Source organism: Aricia agestis, chromosome 9 (assembly GCF_905147365.1).
Source record: "Aricia agestis chromosome 9, ilAriAges1.1, whole genome shotgun sequence".
Lineage (NCBI taxonomy): Eukaryota > Metazoa > Arthropoda > Insecta > Lepidoptera > Lycaenidae > Aricia > Aricia agestis.
The window spans coordinates 14,985,718-15,012,204 of NC_056414.1; the positions used below are offsets into that span (position 1 = coordinate 14,985,718).

General features: G+C 39.2%; 1 protein-coding gene and 1 long non-coding RNA gene across 2 annotated transcripts in view; one reads left to right on the top strand and one right to left on the bottom strand.

Annotated features, from left to right (window-relative positions):
• Positions 1–26,487, bottom strand: part of LOC121730288 (atrial natriuretic peptide-converting enzyme) — a 109,939-nt gene that overhangs the window by 35,168 nt on the left and 48,284 nt on the right. The window contains exons 5-7 of the mRNA XM_042119267.1: positions 24,435–25,076; positions 14,396–14,533; positions 7,451–7,642 (exon numbers count right to left, since the gene is read on the bottom strand). Coding sequence (XP_041975201.1) covers positions 7,451–7,642; positions 14,396–14,533; positions 24,435–25,076 — 972 coding nt within the window. The remainder of the gene's footprint in view (positions 1–7,450; positions 7,643–14,395; positions 14,534–24,434; positions 25,077–26,487) is intronic.
• LOC121730303 lies at positions 8,936–26,468 on the top strand. The gene is made up of 3 exons (XR_006036092.1): positions 8,936–8,945; positions 18,979–18,985; positions 26,378–26,468. It is a non-coding gene; the product is annotated as an uncharacterized LOC121730303 (long non-coding RNA).

Sequence of the window (26,487 nt, forward strand, 5' to 3'; positions counted from 1 at the left end):
ATATTTTATCCCATTTAAAATGGTTGCAGAACGGTCACTCGCGGCGCGGGGGAATGAGAGGGGGTGACGCGGGATGAGGCGCGCGCGCGGGGGCACGTCACGCGCGGCCGACCGTAGTGTTTTTTAGGATAACTTTCGGAAGGTATTTCTTAACATTTTAGTACTGAGTGACGTTAAAAGAAAAAATACGTGTTTTTTTATTTTTACCAAGGATCAATATATCAAATTTTGGCAGGAAGGTTTCATTGCAGCCTGTATATACTCTGCAATGTTAATGCAATCGATTCAGTGGTTTATTTGTGAAGACTGAAGACGTAACAACTAGCCGGTGACATAATTTTGCATTTATGAGTATGGAAAATGATGTTAGTTGAAATTGGATACAAATTCAAGACTTTACCTATATAAGGGAGAGTTTATTTTTGTAGTGATCGTCATGATTATACCAACATGGCCGCATCACGACGAAATCCTTGTTCAAATACCCAACCGAACGTGACAAAATTTTAGCATAAAAGTAATTTTCCGTTTATGTACTTTTACGAGGCGGTAAATTTTAAAATTTGTGTTTTATTTAGACTCTAAATTAAAAAATAGATTTGGAACAAAGTATGTAAATTCGAGTTCTTCAATTAAACATTTTATGATGACTTTTCAGTTATCATAAAACGAAAAATAAATTCTAAATGTCGAAATTTTCATAGATACCTTACGAATTGCTCTTTAAGAGATTTTTAAGACCGTGATTTTCCTTTATGTTCTCAAATGTCAATGTTAATTTCATTCATTATTTCAGAATTACGTAGGATTCTTGCCCATATTATAATTTAAAAGTATATAAATTTATATTACACCACAATATAATTCGCAACATACTCATATGCCATAACAACCTTGAAATGGCGGACACCATTTTATGATTACAATTCACCCTTCACTAAACTTTTCGCTTGTGTAATAAAGCTTTTAAAAGTTCTATCAGTCGCTGCGTGTTGTGAGTTGTGACACGTCTCGGTTTACCGCCACGTGTACGGCAATTCGCTAAGTGTTCCCCTCCACCCTTCCACCCTCCACGTGTTACACGACTTACAGGCTACAGCTAGCGCGTGTAACAATATCATATCTGGTAAACAAACCCTACCCATATTCTCTAATGCATATATACAGGATGTAACAAAACTAAATGATAATACTTTAGGATGTGCACATGTTCCTCGTAGAGAGTTCACTGTGAAAGTAGCAGTGCTGAAAGACCGAATTTTTTTGGCCCCTGTATAGGGAAACTTTTGACGCTGACATACAAAGTGAAAATAATCGGCCAAGTGCGAGTTGGACTCGCGCACGAAGGGTTCCGTACCATTATACAGCAAAAATAGGAAAAAAAAGTGTTTTTTTTGTATGGAAGAAATTTTATTATTATTTACTAAAGTATAAATACTATTGAGTATTTAGTGAACATTTCTAGTGCTAACCTGGTGCCATCATTACTATAGAGTAAAAATGGCAAAAAAAATGACGTTTGTTGTTCGGGAGCACTTCTTAAATATTTTTTTTTGTTTTTATTTTTATTATTATTATTTTTTATGAAATAAGGGGGCAAATGAGCGAGCGGGTCACCCGATGGAAAGCAACTTCCGTCGCCCATGGACACTCGCAGCATCAGAAGAGTTGCTAGTGCGTTGCCGGCCTTTTAAGAGGGAATAGGGTAGGGGAGGGTAGGGAAGGGAATGGGGCAGGGGATTGGGCCTCCGGTAAACTCACTCACTCGGCGAAACACGGCGCAAGCGCTGTTTCACGCCGGTTGTCTATGAGAACGTGGTATTTCTCCGGTCGAGCCAGCCCATTTGTGCCGAAGCATGGCTCTCCCACACATAAACTTATAAATTTGGTGCAACGGACTTGCGGGCGCCATGTAGTTAAATAATATACCACAAATATAGTATCAAAGTTTTCCATTAACCGCGAATTTTCACCATTTCCACAAGGTGTACGATTATGCGCAAGCACAAAGTAATAAATAATTAATATCCCACCAAAAACATTTTCATTTAAAAATGTTGCCAAGATGAGAACATAATAATATTATAGTTCATCGTGTCAAAAAGTAGTGAGATCTCATGTAGAGCCAAGTTTCTATCCTTACATACTCAGCCCTAAATCTAAAAACCTTAATTTTACACTAAAGCGCGGCAAAATATTTGATAATAATATAATGTGCCAGCCGCACGAGGAGAATCTAAAAACTCTACACATTAGTTAAAATTGGTGACCTGGCCATTTATCATTAGTTACGGTATATTATTAAGTTCAATGCCCTGACGAATAACAAAATGGCCAAGCCACCGATTCTGACTAATATGTAGAGTTTTTAGATTCTTCTCGTGCGGCTGACACATTATAATATTATTATCAAATATTTTGCCGTGCTTTAGTGTAAAATTAAGGTTTTTAGATTTAGGGCTGCGTATGTAAGGTTAGAAACTTGGCTCTACATGAGATCTCACTACTTTTTGACACGACGAACTATAATATTATTATGTTCTCATCTTGGCAACATTTTTACATGAAAATGTTTTTGGTGGGATTTCATTTCTTTTTGTAAGCTGGTTTACGTTGTTTTTTCTTTTAGTTCATTTTTTAGGGTTCCGTGCCCATAGGGTAAAAACGGGATCCTATTACTGAGACTTCGATGTCTGTCCGTCTGTCTGTCTCCAGGCTGTATCTTAAGAACCGCTTTAGCTAGACTTCTGAAATTTTCACAGATTGTGTATTTCTGGTGCCGCTATAACAACAAAATATACTAAAAACAAAATAAAGGAAATATTTAAGGGCGACTCCCAATCCAAACATTAAGACACTTGAAATTTACACAAAATCCTTAATTATATACGTACTTACTTTAATATTTGATAATAAAATTGAAATAAAATAAATAATTAAGGGGGGCTCCTATACAAAAACACAATTTTTTCTCCTCCTTTCGCTCTATAACAGTTTACAGTACGGAACCCTTCGTGCGCGAGTCCGACTCGCACTTGGCCGATTTTTTTTGTGTATTTCTTTTAGGTTTCCGTACCCAGAGGGTAAAAACGGAACCCTGTTACTAGACTTCATTGTCTGTCCGCTATCCGTCTGTCTGTCTGTCTATCTATCTGTCTCTTGGATGTATCTCATGCATCTAGCGACGGCCGTCGTGACTTACCGACTATCATAATATAAATTATAAACTTTCACCTTATTTTTAAATTTCCGTACCCAAGGGGTAAAAACAGGATAGGGTCCCGTTTTTACCCCTTGGGTACGTACTGAGACTTCGATGTCTATCCGTCTATCCATCTGTCTGTAATATGTCTATCTGTCTCTAGGATGCATCTCAAGAACGGTAGAACTAGAGAGTTGAAATTTTCATCGATTATGTATTTCTGTAGCCGCTATAGCAATAAATACTAAAAAAAAAATATTTCGGGGATTTAATAATATAATATTCTCATACAACAAACGTGATTTTTTAATGTAATAGATGTCGCTGCTGGTCGTCTACATCGCGATATAGCTTGCACGCCCCCAGATAATAAACTGACGTGGACGGGTAATTTGTGAGCACCGTACGCGCCGAACGCGTCGAATGCACCGCATTTAAAATTATATACGCAAAATGACGACCACTGTGGCTCAGTGGTGAGCGCACTGGTAGCTCAATCCGGGGGTCGCGGGTTCGAATCCCGTCGACGGAACAAAAAGTTTTCAAAGTTCCTGGGTCATGGATGTGTATTAATTAAGTGTATCATATAATAAAATCTTAAATGTATGTATAGTTTGGTACTACTAATATATATAATTCTGTGGTATAGTATAAAAGTATTAAATATATTTTCGTTGTCTGGTACCCGTAACACAAGTCCTTCAGGTACTTACCACGGGGCCAGACTGACGCGGTGTGAATCGTCCATAGATATTATTATTATTATTAATGCGGCGCGTACGGTGTAGACAGTGGACGAATGCGCGAGGTTTCACAATATCATTTCATACGACGAATTCGAAAATGCGGCGCTTTCGGCGCGTGCGTGCTGATAAACCTGCCAACCTTTAAAAATGGGTTACACGTTTAATTAATTTTTCCCTCAAGATTAATCTTGATTACGAAATCCTATTCAGGTGTAACGAAGCTAATCTTCAATGTAGGAAGTACCTACCGGTACTTCCCTGAGAGGGCTCGAGCTATCGCTGAAGTTTCATTAGCATAATTAAGTCAAAAATTTCAATAGCCTCTTAACCTTTTCTTGCCATCTGCTACGAAATATGGAGCAAAATGTAGTTGACATTTAACGATCTGATCCATTAAAAAGTACTTACTTGTTCGTTCGCGTTTACCGAAATACTTCTTGTCAGAACACGTTACACGAATGACAGGGAAGTTTATGGAAGACATAGCGACATCGACTAAATTAGCGCTCGACTAGAAAAACACTTAAGGTGACGCCGTGAAGTAAAAAAAAAGTTTTGGATATGTTTTCTATAAGAGGCCGGGCCGGCCCTCTCATAGAAAGCAAGAAATGGAACAGCAAGAAATGGAAGGGTGTAAGCGACATAATGGTTTTTTTTAAATTATATTTAAAAACCGTAAATAAATTATAGTGTATGCTTGAACTAATCTATGTACAAATTTTGGATGCTTAGATCACTCTCCTCTGTAGGCAAAATAGAATCCCTGTTTTTATAGAGGTATTTTTGATTAATTATTCTGTGTTATATAAGTTGACCAATCGTGTTATGCTATGGGTAATTCAAAGATAAAGACATTTATCTTTGTATATAAATTTAGCTATGATATTTGTTGTTAATGACTATTGAGTGTTGTTGCTTATTTTGCTTATTCTCATTTTCGAGTTACAACTGTTGCATGTTACATAATATTAATGCTTATTTTTCTTTTTTTTGTTACGTATATGTGAAAACTTTATAAATGGCTTTATGTTTCTATAATAATTATACTCATAGTGAAATTTTTGAAAAGCTGTAAGTTTTCTGAATAAAATAAAAAAAAAATAAAAAAAAAATAATGATGAATACTGACAATGAACTTAAAATCGATATCGCTGCAGCCAAATTATCAAGGCGTCACCTTAATAGGCCGGATTTATTATATGCGTTCGCGCAAACGCGCGGTTTGGCCGCTACAACGTGGGATCAAAACGGCGTATGCAATATGCATACTCGCTGCTAATTAGTTATTGGATATTTGCAACCGTTGTAGTATGTTTTCTGAGACGTTGGCTATAGACTGGTCAACCCGTTATTACGACATTTTTCGCGATCAGGATGTTTGTTTATTTTCAAATTACTGAAGTAACTTCATAACTACTGGTCGGATTATACTAACATATTTATTGTTGTCATTCGGTCGGATAAGGCCTAACGTAACGAAGCTCTTTCAGCGAATCAATCATTGTCAGGCTACAATGGCGCACCGTTTGAGTCCTGACGCCGCCGACGTCTCAACAAAGGGTTCATTTATCGGATACATTGTACAGGGAATCGATTACGGCCTAATTAACTCCGACCATCGGCATTATGTATTGATGAAACTATTCGTTGGTAATCTGTAATTAAAACATAAACATTTGAAGCGCCTAGCGTATGTTCCGTGTTCATATTTGATCGCTAGTCAATCTAAAAGACTCTTATTCATTCCTCCCTCTCAAGTACTTAACTCTAAAGCATTATTATTCTAAAACGCGACGATTTTCGTGATAAACGGTCACTCGCAACCAGCCGTAAGAGCTATTGCTGTAAGTGCCTTCAACAAAACAAAGGCGGACGGCTGAGCGGCCGCCGAGTGAAAAGCACTTCGGAGCGACGAATATGTCAATGTCAATTGACTGAAAACACGTATAGAGCTACTACGTCGTACATCATACATCTGCATCCGATATTTTCCATATATTTTCATGCAAAAAGTAGATGGATAGATACTAGATAGATGTTCGCAAAAATTTCATCCAATTTCTGGCTGGGGCAAGACGTAAGAATCGAGCATTATTATGATGCACACATGCAGCCCAAGTTAATCGTAGTTCGAAAACCTAACATGAGTTGCACGCCACATTTCGAATCTTCCGTTATGAAAGTAGCAAGATATTATTTGGGCAAACAATTATTCATTTTGATTGTTATAATTGTTGTAAAATGTAAAAACCACATGAATCAAAACGATGTGAAAAACTACCAGGGTTTGACTTTTTACTTTGGCAATAAGGTTCTTACTTCTAATAATCAATGCCAGACATAATATTATTTTTTCGAATCTAGTTTCTCGCGCTTAAGGCCCAGTGGTCCCTAAAATTAGCAGGTCGATGTCTGTCAGTACGAATATCGACGTAAAGGACATTAAAATAACATTCATATCAGCGCGCCTTGTACAGTGGCGGTCACGCGCTCGCCGCGTGCTTTGATAATAGGAAATAGGAGAAAAAACCTTTTGATTTTAGTATTACACAAAATATCAAATATATCAAATCGTTTAGGTTAGGTTACGACAAATGTACTACATTTTTTATTTTTTCTAGAAAGTGTGTAATTTAGCCATAAAATGATTTAAGTAATTATGAAAAATAGCGTAATAACAGTCATCTTTGATATTTTTTTCTATCGAGCAGAATTTATCAAATTGTGTACTGATATACAATTGCGTATAGGAAATTTTCTCAATTGTAAAACGGTACTTTTTTATACTTAAATAATGACATTTCCTTTACAACAAAACATTATTTAAAAAACCTATTTTACGTAGTTGTGACAACCACAGCGCCTTAAATCCGCATTTTTCGTTCCCTCTACGCATGCTATCCGGATTCAAAATACGCCGTTTCCACTAGCTACGGCTTAGGAAATTCGGAACATAATATTATGTGGAAGATAATTAATTGATAATATTGAGCTGATTGAAGTTATCAAACGGTTTCCGAACAATTAGCGGAGTGCTCAAGGCAGGGGGCATAATCCCCGCGGCGAGTGGTCCGGCACGTTCTTTGATCGGGAGACTCAAGACGGGCTTCGAAGATGTATTTACAATTGGGTTTCTTCAGGAGATACTACTGGTTTATTGAATGTTAATGTGGAGGCCTAAAAAGTCCATAATTAGATAGTGGATAATTAAATTGTATAATTTTAAGTTACAATTGTAAATTTTATTTTAAAAAGATTAATTTTTTTCTCACTTTTTTGGTAAAAAAGTGGGACCCCCGTGCGAGTTTCTTACGCCGGTTCTTCTCGCCGGGATAGTTCCCGAACCGGTGGTAGGCACCATTAGCATCAACGTTCTGAAAGTATTTGTTACAAATCTATTCGGAAACAAATCAATTTTTATTTATTTAAAAACCCAACAAAAATTAAGTAAATTTTTGAGACTACTATACAATGGATTTGTTGTATTGTAAATAACACTGACCTGCTGCGCATCCCTCTGCCCGAAGTGTCCGATGTAGTTGGGAAAGATGGTATAGTTGTAGGAGATGCGGTGCTGCCGGCAGAAGCTGACGATCACCGGCAAGCAGACGCCGGGTGCGGGGTTCCGGTCGGGCGGCTCCGTGGGTGCCGGCCACGTCACCACAAGCGACCGGTTCACCACTTGCGACACGTACTGGGGAGGAACATGGAAGTTTAAATATGGAACCTGCCAGCCCTACTAGACAAGTGGCAAGCGATTATCGTAAACGCCAACAAAATGTATGCGATTTGACATAAGTCAAAACTTCGCTAGCGAATACTAATGTCAAATCTCATACATTTTGTTGGCGGTTACGATAATTATCGCTTGACACTTGTCTCTAGGCCCAGTAGGGCTACTACGAAACTGTTTTGAGACTCAAACAATCGGACGAGAATGCCGCGTCCTGCTCTAACAACGTCATTTCACGTTTGTTAAGTAGGACGCGGCATTCTCGTCCGATTATTTGAGTCTCTAAACACTTTCATGGTACCGACCAGTATCGTATGGTCAAGAAACGGGCGATGTGTACAGTTTAAGAAAAAAATTCGGTTTCCTTGGCAACCCGTCCTGGGGAGGAAGAAAGAAGTTTGAATATGGAACGGTACGGAAGAAAAATGGACAGAACCGTAGTGTTCTTAGCTAAATTTCATCGTCATCAGCTCAAACGTGTTTTGTGAAACAATACAAAGGTTTCACAAAACACGTTAGTTTCACGTTAATCCACGAATACATAAATTACACAAATTCTGTGCTATCTATTCCAAAAACATATTATTATAACGCCACGTTTCTAATAACCAGCTTATCAAATTATTACATAAAACTACCACAAGGACCAAGGTTGAAACACGATGACGGGCAACATAAATGACACTAAAATTGTAAAATGATAGAGGCGATGTCTGCAAACAAAAGAGCCCGCTTTAATTACGGCCTGTCGGAATTTCGGCAAGTCCTCTGTTCCAGGAATGTCTATGAAAAAGTTAATTTCGGAGGCCTCCCCTTTAAATTATTTAAGGCACCGCTCCGTAGGTATGCTGACTGCATACATATTCATTGCCCCCTTTGAGGCAGCCTTAAAAGAATTTGGAAAACTGCATTGTATAATTTTAGAAATTTAACAAGTTTTTGTTTTAAATACATACTGAAAATTTCTTTACTATCGAATTCTTTTGTTCTCTTAGTGCGTTGCCTTGCTGCTTTAGTGCGTTGTGGAAACGGAATAATGCATTTATGCCGTAGCAACCATGTACAGTTGCGTTGCAGCGTCGCACGTCAACACAAGGCTTCATTTAGACCGCAACGCGAAGCGTAGATGCATTTCTAAATTTAGGATTTGACAGATTCGCAAGACGTCTCATGCTCACAAAATCTGTCAAATCCATACAAAATGCCGCGCCGCGCCTAGCCTTGCCTCGTCGCGTTGCGGCCTAAATCAACCCATAGCAGGCCTGTCCCACTCGCGTGTTTAGGTATCGAACTGTAAGTACCCCTTTAAAGGGGCAGATCACAAGGGACTCACAAGCGAGCGGTAACGCGCGCGCTAGTTTTTTTCGTCGCATATATCTACGTACTGATTTAACCGCTGTGACATAATCGTTATTAATCTGATAAATATGAACAATTGAAAAAAGTCAAAGAAATATTTCAATAAAGTAATTTAAGACTTTAAAATACAAAAAAAGATTTAAAAAAATACACAAACATAGCAAATAAATTATTTTTTTACAAACAAACCGCATACTACACATAAATAAACACAAGTTACTATGTTTAAGTTGTAAAAAATTCCTGACCAGCTCCTACACTATAATCGAATATAAAACTATTATAAAATATACGTTTGGTTACTATTTGATTATTACTATAGAAAAGTTTGCTATTAGTAGCTATAGTAATTAAAAGATGATTATTTTATTTTATTTTATAAAGGGTGCCTCCTACGCGATAGAAAGAGAGCGTACATGTAGGCAAATATAATTGTAGGCACCTAGCACTGCGCGGTCGGAATTTGAACTTTATAGTATCGCAGCTAGAGTTGTTATTTTTTTAAACGGGTTGCACGAGTGAGAAATCTGTTGGTACTACTAATATATATTCTGTGCCCATAGTGTCTAAACACACTAGGCTGAATGACGCCGGCGTAAATTCCGCCGCGTTTCAAACTCATACAAAATACGGGCGGAACGCAAGAGACGACACATTATTCCGTCGCGTATTTGTTTGCGTTTGACATTTGCGGCGGAATTTACGCCGGAGTAATTCAGCCTAGTGTGTTTAGACACTCAGGGTTGATTCAAACCGCAATGCGACGCGTAGATGCATTTCTAAATTAGTATGGATTTGACAGATTCGCAAGACGTCTGACGCAATTGAAATCTGTCAAATCCATACAAATTTAGAAATGCATCTACGCGTCGCGTTGCGGTCTGAATCAACCCTTACAAGGCAGCGACAGCCCAACGCGTCATTCATTCTATCATGTCCGTCATTGTATCAAAACACCCCGTCCGACGATGCAAGGCACCATCATTTGTACTAACAGAGAAGTTGATTCATAGGAAAATGGCGGAATTCGTAATGTGGTCTATAAGTCAAACCCAGTCGATCCGGGACTAAAGGTGCCTGTTCACAATGGACTATGCTATTCCACTACAACAACACAATGACGATGGCTACACCATTGTGTATGATGGCGGACGATGGCTAGTGGATTGCCAGGCAGTAAGGAGCCATGCGCCATCGTGGTCCACATTTCAGGATGGCCTGCAGTGGGCCATTGTGTACTGGGCTGGCTGGCTTTAAATATTTTATTGACATGACCCGACCAAATAGGTCTCTCATCTTCCAATGAATCAATTTCTTCAATGGTACATATTATGCAAAACGTCGTCGCACCACAAGTTGCAACGCAACGGATCAATGTAGCTGCACTCTTATAAAATGCCTCCACAAATAATCAAACATTTCCGTCTCATCATCATCAGTTATCATCAGTTACCGGAGGCCCAATCCCCTACCCTATTCCCTTTCCTACCCTTCCTTATTCCCTTCCCTTCCCTACCCTATTCCCTCCGGCAAGGCCGGCAACGCACCTGCAGCTCCTCTGATGCTGCGAGTGTCCATGGGCGACGGAAGTTGCTTTCCATCAGGTGACCCGTTTGCTCGTTTGCCCCCTTATTTCATAAAAAAAAAAACATTATGATTATAAAACGTTATTATTTCGTCCGTAACGAACTGTTTTATTAAGATGTCTATCACGATAGCGCTAAATAAGATGGCAGTAGTCGTTACAGAGGAATAATTTTATTTTTTGCTCCATCGTCCCCACGAAATGTCGCCGAAACGAACGGGCGTGATAATTTCCGCCGCTTCCTGAGGCAATGGCATCGACGGACAGATCTCCAAACTATATTTTTCTCGACAACTATTGTGACGTCACTGTTACATAAGTGACGACGTTGAAAACACTTTATAGCAATTGTATATTGGGCAATGACAGACAGTCTCAGAATGCGCTACAAAATAGCAAACACGACGATATTATCAATAATTAGATATTGTAGTTGATTATGCCCTTAAGGGGAGGTTATTCCTAAATTAGCAGGCCGATGTCTGTCAGTGCGAATATCGACGTAAAAGACATTAAAATAACATTCATATCAGCGCGCCTTGTACAGTGGCGGTTACGACGATCGCCGCGTCCATGATAGGGCGAAATAGGAGATAAAACCTTTTTACTTAGGTAAAAAATAGTATAACTAAACATGTATCCGTACATTTCCCTGTAAAATTTTAATAGTAATCGAACTATCCAAATTATTTTTTGATTGAGTCCCTGTAAGTCCTATAAAACTGAAAATGTTTTTAAAATCGAGGTTGTTTCGGATTTTTTTTTTATCGAGTAAAATTATCTGTATTGTGTTTCTAACCATAAAAGTCACTAGTTAAAAGATGTATCTATACATGTATATATTTTTCAGTTTTTTTTAATGACGCTTTCTTTAAAAATTACTCATTCTAGAAACGTGAATTTGGAATAACCTAGCCTTAAGAGGAGTCCACACCGCCCTTTTTTCCATACAAACGTATAATTTTTTTCCTTAATATCTACGACCACTAAAACAATGTCCCTATGTTTTCTTTTTTTCATAATTTAATTATTATATTAAATTTCTATGTTTCATAATTTAATTATTATAAATAAGATATGAACGTTCAAAAACCCAATAAAATGGCCAGATTTTCCGCTGTGTTCAACCATCCAGAAAACAGATTTGGCTAGATTATACAAAAAAAATAAATAGGAACACAGCTCAAACCTTTCTTTAATTTTTAATGAAAAAAGTACTTAGTCTCTATCACGTTCTGCGGTATAGGTTAATGCGGGCTTTGAGCGCGGCGACCGAATCAAGAAATTCCGTAACGAAAAAAACTAACACACCCGACTCCGACCGGCAAAGCGGCACAGCTGTGCCGGTGGGTGCGGCGTTGCTAGACTTTAGCACGGGGATTGTGTGCATGCGACTAGACTAGACATAATATGCGAATTAAAATTGCATATTAAAAAATTATATGCAATAACTTTACCGCGGCAGTCCCCGAGTGCCACACGTATTTTGTCCATACACTATCAGTATCATTATGAGATTATTTATTGATCTGGTAGGAAGAAAATTTATAATTACTTATTATAAGATACTTTAGTCATATAAGGCGCTTCCAAAAATAATTAAACAGCCTTCGATTTTTCATTCAATCATGTTTATAGCAAGAAAAATCCCTTTTTAAAGCGACTTTCGTATCATATTTCCCTTGCCCACGCAGATCAAAATACGGTGAAAACCGCTTTATATAAGTAACGAAAAAAGTATTTTGAATGAAAAACAAAGCGAAAGTTCCTTCCAAAGCGAAATGTTGCGTAGATATAATTTATATCTACGCGGTTTATATTTGGGAAGCCAAGCAAAAATATTTCTTTTTAACACAAACAAAACAAGCTAATTACATAAATATCGAAACAATGAGTCAAAGAGATCGAGTAAGGACAAACGGTGGATAAAACGTTTCGACACTGAATCGACAAAACTCAAATAAAATGCCACTCTATGACCTAGGCTATACGTTTCGTTTTTCTCTACACCACAACAAAGCAGCGGCGGTATGGGTCGCTAGACTAAAATAAAACCTATAGCCTAGGACCTAGGCCATATTCAGAGGTTACACGTTCAGTTCCTCATCAATCTGATCCATCAATCTGGTAAGATTGACGCGAAGATCATCTTTCATTTCATCTAACTCCCGGATTGACGGACTGATGGATCGGATTGACGGATTTTTAAATGTTTGGTAATTTTCATCAATCTCGGTAAGATTGATGTCAAATTGACGTCAGATTGACGGTGTAACCGCGTTCATAGTGGAGGACGCTTCGTCGCTACCATCTGTGGGGATCTCGCCACCGCAAGCTATTTTAATCGAAGTAGAAAAAGCTTTAAAATATAATAAAAGGGATGAGGCGTTAGAAAGATTATTGATAATATTTAAAAAAATAGACCCATGGTTCTATTGAAGATGTAAAAAAAAACAGCCTGGGTTCGAATAAAGAAAATTTTTGCATTTAAGGTCAGGAGCCGCCGGAGTAGACGATGTCTACACACCAAAAAGCTGCAAAACACGTCTGTTCCTTGAAACCTGTAATCTCCGACTGATGCCAAATTGATGGTAAAGTGACAGTCCGGATTAATTGTGTAACATCGCGCTATGGTCTATTAATTTACCATCAGTCTGATTATTAACGAATTCACGGATCAGATTGATAACAAACTGAACGTGTAACCCCCGACTTAGGTCACAAAGTGACATTTTATTTGATTTTTTGGCGGTGACGTTCCGGTGACGGTGGCGGTGGCCTAACCAGCCTAAGGGCCTGTCCACATGTCCACGTTACTACGTCGTCAACGTGTAACTCATGAGGTGAAAATTTACGTCAACGCAACGTGAAAATGCACACGTCACGATGGAGCAACATTGTACGTCACCATGCCTTGTAAAACTGCTACATTCTTCACTACTTTTGTTAAGAAGACGGAGTGAGAGATTTAAGAAAAAAAGGCGTAAAATGTTGCTATACCGTTGACGTAAATTTTCACGTCATGTCAACGTACCGTGCCACGTTACCGCACCATTCCACGTTGACGACGTCGTGAGTCGTGACGTGGAGATGTGGACAATGGACAGGCCGTAATTGTTTCGAAATGAACGAACCGAAGTTGGAAGTGTAAGCATTGTTCAGGTAGGCTTTGTGATTTCTCGCATTAACAAATTCATCGGCAATTATTTTTCAATCAATTAATGGTAATTGTTTAAGTTAAGGTGCGTTGAGACTTGCGAGTGAAACTTCTTGACAATAGCGTTGGTAGGAGCGTCACGATCTTGGATTTAAAATAATATAAGGTAAATGACTAGTAGATTGGACAGTACCAGGAATTGGAAAAAGCAAAAAAACACAATATTTATTAATGCTGCTTTAAAAATTTCCTGTTTTGAAAAGTAAAAGAACGCCTGTTTTTTAAGAAAAACAGTCAGTTTTTAAAGCAACATTAATAAATATGGTGTTTTTGTGCTTTTTCCAACGATCCTTTACCCTACTTTAAATATAAAATTAAAAGTTTTATTTCTGACTGCCAATACTTAGTAGTTAGTAGGTAGCTAGTAGTAGGTGTTGATGCTGTATTGTTCGTCTGTACTGTCAGTGCACGTGTTGTACAAACCAAGAGACAATACGACAGTATTTCGTATTAAATTAATAAAAATAAAGTGTCCGAAGTCCAAAACCAGTCACAAGGTGATGCGGTCACGCAATAATTTACTGTGTTACTTAGACATAAAGTTCAAACTCACCTGGACAGCGGGGTTGGCGCGGAAGTAGGCGAAGAGGGCGCCGGTGATGGCGAGCAGGATGAGCGCGTTGAGGCCCAGCTGCAGCAGCCGGAATCGCAGCGCGGAGGAGTCGCCCGCGCCGCGCATGTCGCGTAACATCTGATATATTGATATAACAAGTTATAAATAAGTTATAGAACTATAATCCGACTATTTAAAAGATACATAATAATTTGAAATGTGCTAACAAGTTTCATTTTATATCGCACACGACATCATCAAGTCCCCTAGATTGTTGTCCTCCTGTAGCTATTTTAATGTGACGTCATGTACAGGGCCTGATCTAGCTTATTATCCGCTCCGGGCAAAGATAATTTTTGCCGCCCTTGACATACAGAAAACCATACAAATCTTAAGTTAGTTTTGTTGGGGTATAATGGGGGAATATTTAAGTATACTGTAAAATACTTAAAATATATTTCCACTATCCAACCTAAAGTAGATTGGAAGGTATAATTTTCAAACTTGGGTGGTGGATGGGTAATGGCTAGGTTGGAAGATAGGAATAAGTCATTTTGCCGCCCCTCAATTTTGCCGCTCTGGGCAAATGCCCGGCTCGCTCCCCCTTAGATCGGGCCCTGGTCATGTAGCCTATAACCAGCGGACGATCAAAGGCTGTCAACGATACCTCATTATAATTTATAACTAGTTTGGACTATTAGCTCTAATAACTTAAATTGTGTTACGATCACGCAGCTATCTGCTTAGCCCATATAACTTATCATTTAGAAGTCAATTTTTCTAATAAGCCAAATTGAACAAATAAGAAAAACATAATGATTATATACAGGGTGTAACAAAAATAAGTGATAATACTTTAGGGTGTGTACGTGTTCCTTGTAGAGAGTTCACTGTGAAAGTAGCAGCGCTGAAAGACCAAGTTTTTTTTCACTTTTGTATGGGGAAACTCGTGACGCTCGGGCCCTTGCCCATACAAAAGTGAAAAAAAATTTCGTCTTTCAGAGCTGCTACTTTCACAGTGAACTATCTACAAGGAACACGTACACACCCTAAAGTATTATCACTTATTTTTGTTACACACTGTATAATAGATTTCGATTTTACATGCTATAAGCTTTGCAGTCACGGCGACAACCAACGTTTTGCTGTACAAAACCAAAACAATATCAAGTAGTATTGTAGTATTGGGTAAAACTTGAGATACTGCGTAATGGTCGTGATCGGGGTATTGGAACAAAGACCCCGCTCTACAAGGGGATTACACCGAGATACACTCAATCTTTCCAACATTTTAAAAGCTTTAAGAAGATTTTCAAACGTCTATTAGAGCAAACATTTTGAGACGATAAAGATCTCGGATGTCTGTTATATAATATTTCATTTTCTATTTATATAGTCTCATGTTTTATTTTACGGAAGGTGAAATCAGTTTTTACATTTTTGTTAGTGTAATAGGTTGTTAGAAAATATATAATGTAATAAATTATACTCAAAAAGCTTTTTGAAAAAAGCTTTTATTTAAATACTCTAAAAAGAAGAAAATAAGTTTCGCCTTAAAAATTTTAACTATTAAGTTATAACCTCAATATATTATACAACTAGCGACCCGCCCCGGCTTCGCATAAAATATATTATAGCCACTGAAAAAATTATTAAAATCGATTCAGCAGTTTTGACTTGTATTCATTATTACTACCCGTGGCCCGCATTGGTCGGTACTCGGTACCGCCGGCCGCAAAAGCTACTTCCCGCAATTTTTAAATCTGTAATATCTTCGAAAATATTAATTTAAATCATATTATGCTGTAAAGGGCCATAATATTAGATCTACATTAAATCAACAATGTATTTAAGTTATTTAATTGGATAAAGATTAATGCTGTATTTATTAAAATTGCTTCGAAAATTAGCCATTATTTGTCGTAAAAAGAAAATTACAAAAAAATGTAATTGTGGGATATCCATAAGAGATAGACATATTATACCATCGCGGAGTTTTCTGTAGACCTTTTCAATGTGTACAATACTTGGTACATTATTTTGATAAATCTCGTATGGTTCAGCTTGCGTATAATCTCGTATTTACCATCACATATCACATTAGAAACCCCAACAAAAACAGTATTTCTCCACTATTTAATGAATGTTATTATACCTATAACCTTCCTTTTAAATCACTCTATCTATAAAAGAAAACGGCATCAAAATCCGTTGCGTAGTTTAATGATGGAACAAAGGGGACATGAGCGAAAAAAAGCGACTAAGAAAAGCTTTTCGCGAGACTTAACAATAAATAAATAAATATCATAATCATCTAGTTCTAAATTTATTTTAACTTCGCGTAAGCCAATTTTAGTCGACCAAATAAGGCCCGACGTCTGCATAAATATAATTATCTTTGAAAAAATGTTGCAAAAAGCGATCTGCCGTCAATAAAAGAGAAAATGTTTCTCAGATAGCGTACATTCCTATTTTCGGGACATAATAGCAGCATGCAAACAGTAGATATAGGGTTCTGTCACAGGCGGCTCGGCGCGGCCACGCATGGCGGCATAAAGCCGCGCCGACTGACGGGGATTTGTCAGTTAATATCGTATATAATACACAAAATAATCGTATTAGTTAAATTCATGGTTTATTTTACTCCTACTATATAGTGAAATAGAGTTCCCCTCCCCCCGCGGCTCCGTACGGTTAACATCGCCTGACGTGCCCTCCGGGATCAAAACTATTTTTCAGTGGTTTTAAATCGATAAATGCGTGCTGAGTGTGTGTAAATAGCTAGGTAAAGGTGCAATCTACATTTACTGTAAGTTTTTGAAACACATTTGCCCGTATTTTGTTGGATTTAACTTGGTAAGTAAATTTCATTGTTCATTTTTTGTTGGCGGCTGAAGGTAGACAAAATATTGTGAGTGCCGGTACGCGCGCGGGCGCAGCGCCGGCCGAACAGGTTGAACAGCTGATCATTATCACCTATTAAAGATTATATTTCATTCAACTTTGATAAATAGTGTGAATCTTGCTGTTTTTAACTTCGACTTTACACAATGTCAAGCCATAACAATATTCCACCAGATAAGGACACTAACCCATTCGCTAGAAGTGTCATAATGACTCGCTCACCGCCCACTTTGTCTAGTAAACGTTTATTGTCAGAAATATCACCTTCTTCGTTATCACCTGTCGAGAAGCGACACCAACCCACTAGGGACGAGCCACTGTCCCCCGTAATATCGCTGCTAGACACAAGCCGCGCATACGATGATTCATGCAATTACTATGAATTAGTCAGGGAAGCTGGCTAAAATAAACGAGTTTGCCAATGACACCGTGTCGCGTCACAACAATTTCACTAATAAAACTGAAATTATGAACATGACACAAAAATTAACTACCATTATTTCACTTTTGGCACTTAAAAATTCGTCACTAGAAAATAAAGTCGCAAATATTGAGCGTGACTTGATAGCAGCTAAAAATGCATCTCACGCCGTGCAATCAGCTCCCGCAGCACAAAATGCCTCTTATGCCGACGCGTTAAAGCTCAAACTCGCAAAGTCGGTACCACCAGTCGAGACGCGTAAACCGCTCCCGTGCGTCATAGCATATCCGACGCAGGAAAAATCGGCCGAATTAAAGTCGTCAATTGAAACGAAACAAGCATTAATGAAAGCTACTAATCCCTCGAATGGCTTTTAATTTCACGGTGTAAAAAAAACCCCCAAACTCGGGCGTCATCTTACGATTAACTAGTGAGTCACAAATAAAAAAAATTAAAATCTGTCGACGCACTAAAATCAGCCGACCTGCGCCTCGAAACTCCTAAAGGCCGTAGCCCGGGTATCTTAATTAAAGATGTACCGCAACATATTTCAGACGAAAATTTTATCCTAGCACTATATAATCAGAATATTAAGGGTGAGATCAATGTGTCTGAAAATGAATTTAAGAGCACGACAAAAATAATAAGGCGTCGAGTTCTGAACAATAACTATAATAGAAAATCAAAAGAAAAACTTTTCATAGATTGGACATGTGTCGTTTTGTCGATGACGTTGAACTAGTGCGCTGTCTCAATTGTCAACAGTTCGGTCAAACTTCAAAATTCTGCCGCGAGTCTGACCCGTGCTGTCGTCATTGCGCAAATAAACATAAATCGAGCGACTGCCCCAATAAAGATCTGAAAGACTTTAAGCCGGTGTGCGGTAGCTGCATCCGTTACAAGAAGCCTAGCGACCACCCCACGGGCTCCTCCGACTGTCCAACTTACAAGGCAAAAATGGAGCAATTAATCTTAACAACCCACTATGAATAAACTAGTTATAGGACAGCTGAACCTTCATAACAATAAGCACGCGACGTTAGAATTGGAAAAATTAGTGTCGGATTATAATTTAGACTTGGCTCTCATACAAGAACAATACCAATGTAAGTTGCTACGGTCGAAAGTCGTACAAACTGATAACCTACTCAATAACTGTAGTGAAATACGCACCTCAGTCTAAATTCTCAATTACGGCCCTAAAAAACCTGTCGACTTCTCACTGTGCGGTGGCGGAGGTCTCGTGTCGATACTTCAGACTGTACGTAGTTAGTTGTTACTTTCAATACTCCGACCCAGTTGGTCCTCACTTACACCAGCTACGACGCGTCCTACAATCTCTCGCGGGGAATAGAATAATCATAGGTGCCGACGTCAATGCCTCTTCGCCCCTATGGCACGGCAAACTTAGGTATATTGACCGCGACCGTCGTAGTGCGATAGAAGATTTAATTGCAGAGTTTAACCTGCAAGTTCACAACACCCCTGATGCACCACCTACTTTTAGCAGCCCTTCAGGCGAATCTTCCATCGACGTCACGCTTTCTAGCGCGTACGTCCATAGTAATAATATTATTAACAGGCGCGTCATTCCAGACGCGTCGTGCAGCGACCACCGTTTGATTGTATACGAGTTCTCATGGGAGCGCATGATTCGGCGATTGAATCGAACGACTTTAAATATAATGTTAAAAATGGAAATTGGAACTTATTCAAGGACCTTATGGCCGCCCATTCCAGAGACTTCACCCGACTGGACTTAAATTCTAAGCCGAGCCGGACTTGGACGACGACCATCACCGCGAAATTAGACATCGATTTTCTGACCCCGTAAACACCCCGGTCTCCGACTTACCAACACTCGATGAGTTTATTAAAGGCGTTAATTTACTACCTACAAAAAAGTCCGCCGGCGAGGACAAAATTAGTAACATTATGATTAAGCAGGCATGTCAAACGGCTGGACCAGCGATTTTAGAAGTTTTCAGAGAAGGAACGTTCCCAAAAATTTGGCGAATCGGCACAATTAAATTAATCCCAAAAGCCGGTGATAAGCCACCTGATGACCCGAAATCTTACCGGCCTATAACACTTCTACCGTGTCTAGGTAAATTATTAGAACGTCTAGTTGTGCCCCGCCTTATACCTGGCGGGCTGAAATTTAATAACCAACAATTTGGATTTACCGCCGGAAAATCGACGATCGATGCGGCAATCGAAGTCAGAAAAATTGTGTCGTAGGTATATCTTTAGATATCGCAGGGGCCTTCGATAATGCCTGGTGGCCGATGCTACTACTAAAGCTACGGAACAGAGGATGCTACCGCAATATTTATTATTTACTCCAATCATATTTCCGTTACGGCGTTATCAAACTACGACTCGGTCACTACATCTACGTCAAAGATCTAACCGGCGGCTGCCCTCAGCGGTCGGTACTATCATCATACTCACCAGTCTGGGCAGATAGGGCTACGATAGGTGTAGCTCGACGTAAACTTTTACAAAGCCAACGTCTCGCATTAATATTCCTATGTAAGGCATATAGAACGGTCAGTACTGAAGCACTTCCTGTCCTGTCGGGTGTTTTGCCTGTAGACAAAACACCCGACAGAACCGTATTAGAAATACAGCGCCGAGCTGTCTTATATTATAAAAATAAAAATATTACGACCCCAGATTTCTAAAGCATGAAGGACAGAAACAAATTAAGTAGATTATTCGAACCGCTAGATATAACAATACAAAATCTTATATCTGAGTGGCAGGATCGGTGGGATAACTCAATCAAAGGTCGGCATCTGTATAATTTCTTTCGTTCGGTACGCAAACGACTCACTATGCATTGGATAGAAATCGATCACTGCGTTGCACAATTCCTAACTATAAAGCTAAACTTTATGGATTCAAGTTAGTTCCGTCTCCTCTTTGCGAGTGCTCGACTGAAGATAGCCCACAAGAACAAACTGCTCGTCACATACTCTGGGAATGTGATCTCTGGCATGAGGAAAGAACCGATATGCTAAACGGCCTCCAATGTATTTCTAGAGTCGTATATTACAATGATCTCGTAGGCAGTGCTTTCAAACGTTTTTGTCATAAATACTATTGGAAACAATCCAACACAAGCTTGTCAGTTTAAGAAAAGGTCATTTTTTTATTAAGTAGGCTTAATACAATATAATTATTTTCCCGTGGTGCTTCCCCCTTTGTTCGGACATTAATGTCACGAAAATTTAGCTGTCTCCCGCTTTGCTTGGGGAGGGAAACTGGATTTCTCCTACTCCTCCTACCTTTCTTCTGATTAATTTCGTTGCGGGTCCCAAGACAGATTTAGCTTGTCCCTCGGGCATCGCTGAGATCATATCAAAGGGTTTTCGTGGTTGGTTACCACTGTTGATCCTGGCGACACAGGAGTTGCAGTGGTGGGAATGTGTGGTGGGCCATTTGCCCATTAAAAAAAAATAGAGTAAAAAGAGAAGGATACTGGATACTATGTAAATGAAAAACACATTGAGTTTACTCAGTGTCTGTGTTCTTCACATAAATTTAATATACCTAGCGTCAACCTATCGTTAATATACCTTCCGCTAGGCATATTAACTTGGTTCTTTATCAAGAAGGAATTAGGCTACTTTTTTAACTGGATATGTTAATTGTTTATTTCCTAAGGACTTTCTTTAGCGGGCAAAATCTTATAGGTATGTTTTTAGGGTTCCGTATTTTGATCTGAATAAATGATGATACATATTTTGTCTCTACCCAACCGTGCAATATTTCTGAAAGTCCTGTAGCTTCTTATGAACCCATAATACTATATGATGCAAACAAACAAAACATAAATCGTAAATACTTACAGAGCAGGAAATAAATAAAGTATAAACTATAAACTAGTATCATAAATAACAAAGCAAAATCACTTCACCGTATCGATAAAATAACCCGCCAAACCCAACTTTATTACAGAACACAGATACAGAAACTCCGCAAAGTTAATTGAATATCGGCCAGTTATAAGTTTAGCGTGGAACGGAACGTAATCTATTGGAAGATCCGATAAGCGCACATTTTCAATTTTATTCTGTTTGGAATCGCGGCCCGCGATCAAATTAAGTGCAATTCACCGCTCTCCACACCGTAAAATGGAACGTTCTGTGGAAGTCAGCGCAGGTAGCGGAAAAGGTGTTTTTATTTATTGAATTCTAATTTTGAATTCAATTTCTATTCATAATCTGGGACTTTTATATTTTATGTTTAGTAGTAGTAGTAGTTGTGTGTGTGTGTGTGTGTGTTTTGTTCATGCTGACGACAACCAACGGCCTTATATTATACGCGAGTTGGGCGTGTATGTTACTTTCAAAGATGTTTCACAATGCTGGGTGAGAGCCTGTAAATAAATAATAACCAAGGTGTTCACACGGCGCGCTGTGTCATGACAGCAACGCGCAACGCGCACACATAACGGACAGCAGCCCCCGAGACGAAGCGGGAGTTGACGTTAACTGCTAAGAATGGTTCGTAATAACGCTGCGATGACGTAGCGCCCGTGTGGCCGGCTATGCGCCAAACAGCAGCGCTGCGTCGACGCAACTCTGACGCAACGCGCCGTGTGGACAGCGGGGCTAAAATGGTCGCTTTGGAGAATCATAATATGAATCATGATAATATAATACATTTTTTTAAAATCGCGAAATGCAATTCTGCTTGCGATGATTTGACATATGTCAGTTTGACAGTTTTGACAATTAATTTGCTGAATTGATTGAGAGGAATTGCTTTGGCGATTCACAAAGGAACCATACTTTAAAAAGAAGAAGAAGGAGAGGAATTGCTAAGATGCAGATGTGACCATTTTAGCCCCGCAGCCGCATAAGTACAGCTGCGCGCACCGGCCGATGTGACATACTCGTACTACGTCAAATGTATTCGAGATCTCTTCTGAGTCGGCCTACTCAGAAGAGTTAAAAACTCGTTAGTTCTGTTTACTCTGCTGACGTAATCGAGACTTTTATAGGATTAGGAAGCAAACAAGAAAACGGACACCTGATGGAAAGCAAGTGATGATGATGGACATGGAAATAAGAGGATTTTAAGAGGCAATCGCTATAAATTTGCTATAAAATTACGTCCAGCCCGATCATTGTTGAAATCAAATTAAAAGTTCAAGGGAAAGATGTATTTCCATGTTCCCAAGACATTATTTTCCGACAATTTAGAGGTTTCCTGGAATGTTAAATTTTTAGCGTTTGTTCTAAAGTGGTTAAAGTCAGTATGCAAAAGTAGTTTTGCCACCGTAGCAATTTGGCTGTAAATAGCATTGTTTACAGAAAGTATCGACGGTTTCGAGAAAAACGCGCTTAGTTAGTAGTGAGTACTAAAATTTTAAATTCGTTTTTCTCGAAGTCGTCAAGCCTAGTTAACGGGATATTCTATTAAATTCTAAAGATAATATATTTATCTATTAAACTGTAATCGCTAACGAATCTATATTTAAATAATATGCTGTTTAAATTTTGTTAGCTTGTGCCACAGCCGCGGTGCGCTAAATATTGCACTACAATATTTGAATGCGGCCGGCTGCGTGCGACGCCGAGCCGGGCCGAACATTTTATGACCATTCAACTAAAACTAATTTATTATTCAAACATTTCCGCCACGCTGTTAGAAATTAAATCGTATGAAATGCTCCGGATTTTATTGTATGAGGTTGCAAAATATGAACATCGATAGCGTATTGTAAACTGTAATTCTGTATATGATCATGATGTACATATTTCTGGCTTTAAGTTCTTTGAGGAAAATAAAATAACTATTGTAATAAATATTATTTAAGCGAGAATTTTTTTCCAGTCTTATGCGATTTAGATAACCTCTTGGGGTATTACAAACAATGATACTGCTTATGCAGTACTATGTATCATTGTTTGTAATACCCCATATAGATATACCTAATTGAAAAAGGTCTTAGGCCCAAATAATAATTGCGTTTAGATACTACTAAGTATGTCTCTGTGTCCGCAAGATTATATATAAGTACATCGTTAGATTATATTTCTTGAGATAATAAAAAAGATCCGTAACAATATATATAATTTCAATTTAACGCATTATTTTTTGCTAGATGATAGATTATATTCTATCGAACTGAAACTGTTGAATTACAATATTATATCAATGACACATAATATATTGTGTTGGCTCAGACACTCTAGTTGGAGGAACCTCGAGAAGAACTCTGCATGGTAAAGTTCGAGCGCCGCGCGACACATTAAAAGTTGGAGAATTTTATGATCTGAACATGAACGCCAGCAAATAACTTTTAAACGGTCGACTGCGAATGTAGGCAAATATTTCCGCGGAGCTGAATTTATTCGGTTCACTCCATTTCATTGTATGGTTAAAAGTAATGATTTTTGTATCAGTAAACTGTTTTATCGCCAGAGTTGATAAATGATTCACAGATTCAGTAAAATACTCAAATTGGTTTTCATACAAAACGCTGCGCATTCAAGTGAAGTATGTTACCGCGCTAAGCTGCATCTGAACGACGCGACACGTCACGGCCAAACATTATTTTTATGAAATTGTATGAGCTAAGCCGCACGTCAGTACTATAGAATATGAATTACATGAAGAAGAGTCGCTCCACTGTTATAGCGTAGTGTCGTCGAATGCAGTCTCGCCTTAAACGTGAGCTGTATTAGTGGAACTTACCCGGTGGTGTAGCGACATATTGCTGCCGTTCTGCAGGCGGACGATGGTCTGCAGCGACGCGGGCGTGGACATGCTCTTGGTGATGGCGGAGTGGCCTGATTCTCGCTCCTTCTGCTCCTTCAGCAGCAGCCCTCTCGCGATCTTCGCGTTGAGGCTCTTGTTGACATGTTGGTGTGGCAGCAGCGGCGCCTCCATCGTCTTCGTGGTGTAGGACGGCGACGACGTCTGGCTGAAGGAGTCCGATGACACGTTTGAGTCCTGCCGCACGCTGATGTTGGACCCCGAGCTGGGGGAGCGTTTCATCTGCGGCGGCGGCGGCGCCGGCTGGAACGCGGGCGTCTCGGGCGCCTTCTGCGGCGGCCGGCGCGGCACCGGCGGCTGCGGCTGCGGGTTCCTGTTGCAGTCGAGCTTTTGCGGGTTCTGTAGAGGCGGAGGGACGTTGGCCCGGCGGTTGCCGTTGTTGTCTGTCTGAGTAGGTCGGGGTGGTGTTGGGGGTGGGGCCCGGCGAGGCGGCTGCGGCGACGTGCGTCGCGGTGGAGCCGGCGGGGGCACCGGCAGCGGTGGTGGCACCACCACGGGTGCGGTCCGCTGCGGCACCGGCGGCGGCTGCGGCGGCGGTTTCTGTGTCTGAGGTGTCGGCAACTGGAACAATTACATTTTATGACTGGGTGCGTCCAGTCCATATTAGACGTGACAATGAACGCGACATTTCAGAAGCCTAGGTATAATTTTTCCAGCATACAATTATTTTGAAGCGACCCATTCCGAAACATCTTGGTCATATGTCACGTTAATCTGGACGCATAACAATGGCTCTATATCACACATTAGTACGTAAAGCAAAAAATTACGAGCTCGGAATAATTAGAATTCTCGGAACGTAGCAAAGAAACCCTATTAATTCACACGACGTTTATATCTAACTTCATAAAGAATATCCAGTCTAAAATGTGCAGCACCATATAATCCGGTTACCCGGGGAGAGAGGATTATAAAACACAATCACATTATGCAGTTTCGGCAGCCGCCAACATTATGTCATTATTTAAGATTCAGTAAAAAGTTTCAAAGTTTTTCCACGGAGGAAGTTCGCGCCTCATTGTTTTATAGTAAAGTATTAGCTTCGAAGTTGGCACTTGACGCTATCAAACCGTATTCTACGAGTAACTTTAATCTTAAGATTCTTAAGAGGATTCCACACCGCCGTTCTCCCATACAAACGCTGTCCCCTGTTTCCTCTCTGGATAATGCCCGTAGAGTTATGATTTTTTTTCTGAATATCTATGGCCACTATTAGCATGTCCCTATGTTTTCTTTTTTTCATCATTTTATTATTAAAAAAGATAAGAACGTCCAAAAACCCAAAAAAATGGCAAGATTTTCCTCTGTGTTCAAACACCCAGAAAACAAAACTGACTAAAATATACAAAAAAAAAAAACATAGGAACATAGCTCAAGCCTTGTTTTAATATTCTTAATGAAAAAAGTACTTAAATCGGTTAAGTTTTGGAGAAGGAATCAGCGGACAACGAATCGAAGATTTTCTGCTCTTATATTAGAACTTTTGTCGTGTTGCCTCTATCGCGCTCTGCGGTGGGAGACTTGAGATTGGTGAGACAGCAATACATTTTCAAATACCTATTTTCAATTTCTCTCGCACCCTGGTGTATCCTCTTAAGCTACAAATTGTTGAACATCAAACTGAGGTTTAGAGAAATTATTAACTACTGTTATATTTTAGTAATCCCATCCCACCCATCGTGCAGAATCATAATATAATCAAAAAAGTTGATTCACAGGCAAATGGCGGACCTACGTAATTTGGTCGCGTTAAGTAAAACCCATCTGACAGATCACAGCCATTGAATTGTTCAGCAATTGTGCAATTCAGCCTATGAATCAATGAGGGACGATTGCATTGGCGCTATGTAGCCGCTATTTAGGTTCTATCGTGTCAATTGTCATGTCAAGCAGCTGTCATATGTCACGAAATAGCTTCCATATGTCACGATATAGCTGTCATAATATTATGTATGACACAAAAGATCCTACC